Consider the following 6,021-nt stretch of genomic DNA (forward strand, 5'->3'; position numbering starts at 1 on the left):
CTGGGAACACTCGTTCCTGCAGCTGTCACTGGCTGTGAAATTCAGCGCGAACGGTGGTCGCGCGGGCGAGCGGTCGCGCGGGCGAGTGGGCGCGAGGGCGTACAGGCGAACGAGCGCGTGGGCGAGCCGGTGAACAAATGCGTTGGCGCGATGGCGAGGGAACGCGTTGCTGCGTGGGCGAGTGAGAACGTTCCGAAGATCGCTGGCGACGTTGATCAGGAGACCTGTAGCGCGAAGGAGAGCGATTGTGAGCAGGCGATCGGTGGTGCGCTGGCGAACGCTGGCGCGCAGGCGAGCGATGGCGCACAAGCGAGCGATGGCGCACAAGCGAGCGATGGCGCGCAAGCGAGCGATGGCGCGTTGGCGAGCGATAGCGCGTAGGTCGCGCAGGCGAACGATCGCGCGAGGGCGAGCTAGCAGAGGACGAACCATGTCCTTCCACAACCTCTGGGCGACGGCGCGTTGGAGAACGCATGCGCGCAGGCGATAGGTCACGCGGGCGGTCCCGGAGATCGCCGATGGTCAGGTGATCGCTGACGCGTAGGAGAACGCTGACGAGCAGGCGACTGTTGAATCGTCTGTGATCGCTGGCGAGCAAGAGGGCAACGCGTGGAATCCTGTGAAGGAACAGTCGGTGCGGCGCGTTCACGAACAGGAACAGGAAGCGCGTAGGCGCGTGGGCGAACAAGTGTCTTAAAAACACGTGCTGGAGAACGCAGGCGATGTTGTGCAGGAACAAGCTGAGGATCCCGAGGGCGCTCAGGAGACTGATGGCGCACGGGGCGCACAACAGGAACTGCAGGATATTCGGAGACCACAGGGGAGCGCTGGCGAGCAGAAGGGCGATGATCCTCAGTAGAGCGCTGACGAACAGGAGCGCGCTGACGATCAGAAGAGCGCTGACGAGCAGGAGAGCGCCTGTGCGCTAACACTGCAGAAGGGCGAGCAGGGGAACGCTGGCGCGCTGGGCGCTCTTCAGGAACAACAGGTTGAAGGATGTCCTCAGGAGAGCGCTGCCGAGAAGAAAGGCGAACATCAGGAGAGCGCCGGCGAGCAGGAGATCGCTGACGAACAGGTGAGCGCTGACGAGCAGGAGAGCGCCTGTGCGCTAACACTGCACGTGAAAGGGAAGAATCCCTTTGCCCCGAAGGGACCGTTGCCCGTCGGGTGACGAGGTCAGGTTGCTGAACATCTGCCCCAGAAGGTGAAGGTCTAGCAGGCATAGGAGACCGATCCCCAGAGAGGTCTAATGAAGCTGGTGCTGCAGGCTGTTTACGGCGAGGAGAGTCCCCTTCAGAGGAAGAAGATCCAAAAAGGGGCCTCTTAACACCCTTATAAGGAGACGGGAGGCCCTTGCGACGCAGCGGACGGTGAGCCTTACGGAGAAGGCGGCCACGAGGAAGATCATCAGGACCATCAGTCCTCCGAAGGGGAGTCTCAGTCAAAGCACTCCCCTTAGAGGGAAGCTGGACAGCAGAAGAGCCCGCAGGACTCCCTTCCCCCTTCGAAGGATGTACGGAAGGGGGAGGAGAGCCGTCAGCACCAACATCCCCAACTGCACCTGCAGAGGCCTCTGCCACCAAGACGTCGACGATAGACAGAGGGTCTACCTCTGCTATCACCGGCGACTGCCTAACGGCGGCCCCCAACTGGACAAGGTTAATCAGGGCAACCCTGGAGGGCAAGCCCTTAAGCCCCAGGGAAGCCCAAATCTTAAAAAAGATCATCATTAGACAGATCCATCAATAACCTCCCCCGGAGGAGGAGAGGAACCGCCCTGCTATGGGAGGCGACGCCCTCTCCCCCCACCCAAGGTCGGGAAACAGAACTAGGGCCTGCGCTCCCTCTCGGCCGACTCTCCTTAGGAGCCGAACGAGGGGGAGCTTCCTTCGGAGGAGGTTTGGGCGGCGAAAGAAGAGTCCCGAGAACCTTCCTCCTTCAAGGCAACCCCGGAAGGAGAACGGTGTCTCTTGGACTTCTTCTTACGCCGGCGGCCAAACCTCTCCCACTGGGAGGCAGACCATTCCCTGCACTCACTACACATATTTTCCTGATCACACCGTCAGCCTCGACACTGCGGGCAAAGGGTGTGAGGATCCGTGTCCGTGGCCGACATAAAGGTACCACAAGGGCGGCCGGCAATTCCAGGGCACGTACGCATAGTAATAATAAAGGTGGTCAACTTCTAACACACACACACACACACTGTAAAGAAAAAGCAGAAAAAAGATTAAAGGCTGTCAACGAGGACGATGGACACACACATCTGTTCATCGCCGGAGCCAAAAGTGAAGTGAAGCAAATCACCGGTGTGTGGGGGGGAGGGGTAGCAAGCTACCCTTCCCCTATCCCTGCTAACGAGCTCGGGGGTAATTAACCCTCGTTAAAAACTATTGGCTCGTCATTTCAGCTACGCTAAAAGGTAAACCCAATGTAAATAGCGTGGTTTGTATTTCGGTTGCGGAACAAACAATGTTCGATTAATAAACTTTAAGAATGATTCTTCAAAATTTTTAAGTGTAAATAAATTCAATAACAATATAGTAGAATAAATATAAATACAGATCTCACCAACTCTCTGAGCTCTTAATAAGGAGGAAAGGGCACTGAACTAACCATACAAATCCAAACCTACCAGTGAATTGGTAAATAGTGGCAAGCTGTCCTGCGATCCAACAAACAAGGAATCCCCGACCGTAACTACAATAATACTGATAATTCTTTCAAAATGAGTTCTTCCTCACAAAAGCTATGCAAAATCAGTAAGATTTTGTAGTACACTATATGCTTGCAAAAATTGCATTGTGAGGTTTACCATATCACTGGAAAAAAAAATCCACCACTAGTTTTGAATATTAGCTGCCAGCTCAAAAGACCAAGAACCACATCACAGGAATACAACCTAACCTAATGCATCACCCTCTTTCTTAACTTGGAAAAAATGCCATTCCCTAACCTTAAAATATTTCTAAGTTAAGGGGCAGGAAATGATTGTGTGAAAGCTCAGTATGAACTTATATTTCCTACTGAAATTACGCAAATATTAATTCCAAAAACTGTTCTTTAACTAAATATTTTGGGGTGGATGTATGATAGCGGCTACCTGCATGTATGATTACGGGTAACTTAGAATACAGCAGTGTAAGGGGGTCGCAGGGAGGCATTAGCCGCCCCTATTAGGTAAGTAGGTAAGGACACGGCTTGTAGGTTAGGTTAGGGGGGAAAGTTGACCTTAGTTGATGTCCACTTTTAATCCACAAGGGGGGAACTACTGGCCGCTGATATACAAAGGCTCCTTATTTTTCTGCGTAAGTGACCCATTCAGCTCGCATGAAGGCCGCAGCTATAAACATTTACCACTTTCGATTATTACACACAACAATTAGCAAGTCTGACCAGTCACTGCGATAAGGTACATTGTCCCTTGGGGATTCCAATACAATTTAACATTTGGGCCGAATATTTGGTGATGTACAAAAACTATGATAGCATTAAGATTCAAACAAAAAGTGGTAAAGTTTTACTGTATTACAGATTCTAAAAGTTTCCTTCACAACATTGATCAGCAAACTAATCGAGTAAAAAATAATACGTCAAACATTTTTACCATCTATATCCCCAAGTCCGTTTTGTTGCATCAACTAAAATAAATAAATTAGGACATTAACATGCAAGCTATACTAGGGAGAGCCTATCGGCGTATGAGCAAACAAATACATATAACTTCAGTAATACCTTTAAAAAACAAAGTCACATACAAACTGAGTAATAAACTCTTTGCAAATAAGGATCAGACACTACTGGTGGTTTAGGAAGACAACTTGGTTCTTAATAACGGGGTTTGGTTTGTTTGGTATGAATGTCAAAATTCTGAAGACTACGAGCTTAAATAATTTTCTTATCAACTTCTTGAGACAACGAGAAATATACAGAAAAGCGAAATTGTAATACATTTTTTTTAATATCTCTAAGTTTGTCTCACTAAGGCATAATTATTAGAAATTGACGAATAACGATAAAGAACTTTAGTTTAAGCTCGACACTCCCTTCGCAGGAGGACTCTAGTAATCTACTATAACTCATATCATATGAAAGAGATTATTCAAATGCCGTTAAGCCGTATGTGGACGCGACCATTGTTCGTAAGAGATAGATGGTGATGGTTTTGGCATGCTCTTCGCACTTCGCAAGAGCGATTATTCACCCAACTTTCAACTGGGCTCAAAAATGAGCTAGAGGAGTTGGAATGCCCAGGCCTACACGACTGAGGACTATGAAGTGTGAAATAGATGATAAATGGAGAATTATTGATTTAAAAGCTCAAAATAGAGACGACTGACGAAATCTAATTGGGCCCTTTGCGTCAATACTTGAACGGCTGTTTTTTCCGATCCTATACAGCAGGCGAACCCTACTCTACAGGACCTCCAATGTCATTTTAACTTGATCATTCGGGGTATTCAACATTTCATATCCCATATTGTTCATCTACTGTTAAATTGTCACTGTCAAAGGACTCGGAATAAGAAAGTCTTCAGTTTCCTCTTGAAAGCTTTATTATCTTCAATCATTCTGATGTCTCGTGGGAGCCTCTTGTATAGTCCGCATATTTAAAGGCTCTAGAGCCTACAATAGACATATATCGGTGCTACTATAGCGTGAGGTCTACCACACTATAGCGTGACATCTACCTCCCGTTAGCACTATAGCGTGAGGTCTACTGCTGAGTTATCCGTCCCTCATAGATAGAACACATTTCATACATTTGTTTAAGCAATAAACACTTAATTTAAACAAATCTTAGAAATGACTTAACTAGATAATTGGATTTCTAATTACATTAAAAAAAGGAATAAAGGTATAAATAAACATGTTATTATATATTTCCATACATTTATTCTAGCGATACTCTTCGTACATCAAACAGGTTATCATATATTTCCATACATTTATTCTAGCGATACACTCTTCTTCCATCAAACAGGTTAATCTAGCGATACACACTTCGTACATCTTCTAAGAATGCCACAAATAGATCATTGGAATTTTTTTCCCATCACCTTCCAGCAAAAATGATCAAGATGAGACTGGAGCAGCTGACGACCAACACCTCGCATTCTCTTCAGAATCATCGTTTTAGCGTCCACCCACGATCGCTCAATTGATATATCTTTTAGGCCGAGGGAAAAACTGATTTAGGAGCTCCATTTGCTTCCTTTTATATGGACTGGTCACGTTTTTGATGGATTTGGGCAGTTCACATATTCGATGGTTAGATGCGGGGCTCTGGGATGCTGGTCACGCGGTAGACCTCACCCTCCACCTGGGTAGGCGACATATGGCGGTAGACCTCACGCTATAGTAGCACCCATATATCTACTGTTACTGTAGGTTCCAATCGTTTGAAACCACCTGTAACTAGTCTCGTGTCAACACAATTTGTAACAATTCTCTTAGGTATTTTTTTTACGACCGGTTCTGTAATTAGTGGGTTATTGTACACATTCTAAATTCAATTTTCGCTTTACTCGGTAATAAAGGGTTGATCCTTTTCCAGGGGCACCTTTTATCAGTCTTGCTCCTCTGTTTATTATGTATTGTAATTTCTTAAGTTCCACTTTTGGTAAATTGTAATAGATAGAGTTGCAGTAGTCAATCCTGGTAATAACACAGTTTATCACAAGTTTCTTTACAGTGTTTTCGTCCAGGTATTTTTTTTTTTATAAACGCAATATTTCTTAGATGATATAACCAGCAGTTTTTATTACATTATTTATTTGGGCATTGAGAGACAGGTTACAGTCAAGAAATACACCTAGATCTCGATACAATATTTCGGCCATACGAATACGAATTTACGAAACATCAACGATTCACAACGAACTGATAATAATTCAGTGTGCCAGATTATCAGAAATTTCTGGATATCCTCTGAAATGTGCAACTATTGTCAGAATTTAAGAAATCAAGACAGAATCTTCTGAAATTTGTAATGATTTGTCAGTCATTTCCCAAAATTTT

General features: G+C 46.1%; 1 protein-coding gene across 3 annotated transcripts in view; it reads right to left on the reverse strand.

The window, feature by feature from the left end:
- BBS4 (Bardet-Biedl syndrome 4) overlaps positions 1 to 3,887 on the reverse strand; it is a 224,305-nt gene extending 220,418 nt beyond the window's left edge. The window contains exons 1-2 of one of the 3 annotated variants that reach the window (XM_068375480.1): positions 3,736 to 3,885; positions 2,636 to 2,822 (exon numbers count right to left, since the gene is read on the reverse strand). Coding sequence is in view for 1 of the 3 variants with exons in the window: in XM_068375478.1 (XP_068231579.1) it covers positions 3,608 to 3,610 (3 nt within the window). In the remaining 2 variants the exon portion in view is untranslated. Of the gene's footprint in view, positions 1 to 2,635; positions 2,823 to 3,607; positions 3,699 to 3,735 lie in introns of those variants that run through there. The other 2 variants (XM_068375478.1, XM_068375479.1) reach the window with 2 other exon arrangements.
- Between the last annotated feature and the right edge of the window lie 2,134 nt (positions 3,888 to 6,021).

This window comes from Palaemon carinicauda, chromosome 6 (genome assembly GCF_036898095.1).
Source record: "Palaemon carinicauda isolate YSFRI2023 chromosome 6, ASM3689809v2, whole genome shotgun sequence".
Lineage (NCBI taxonomy): Eukaryota > Metazoa > Arthropoda > Malacostraca > Decapoda > Palaemonidae > Palaemon > Palaemon carinicauda.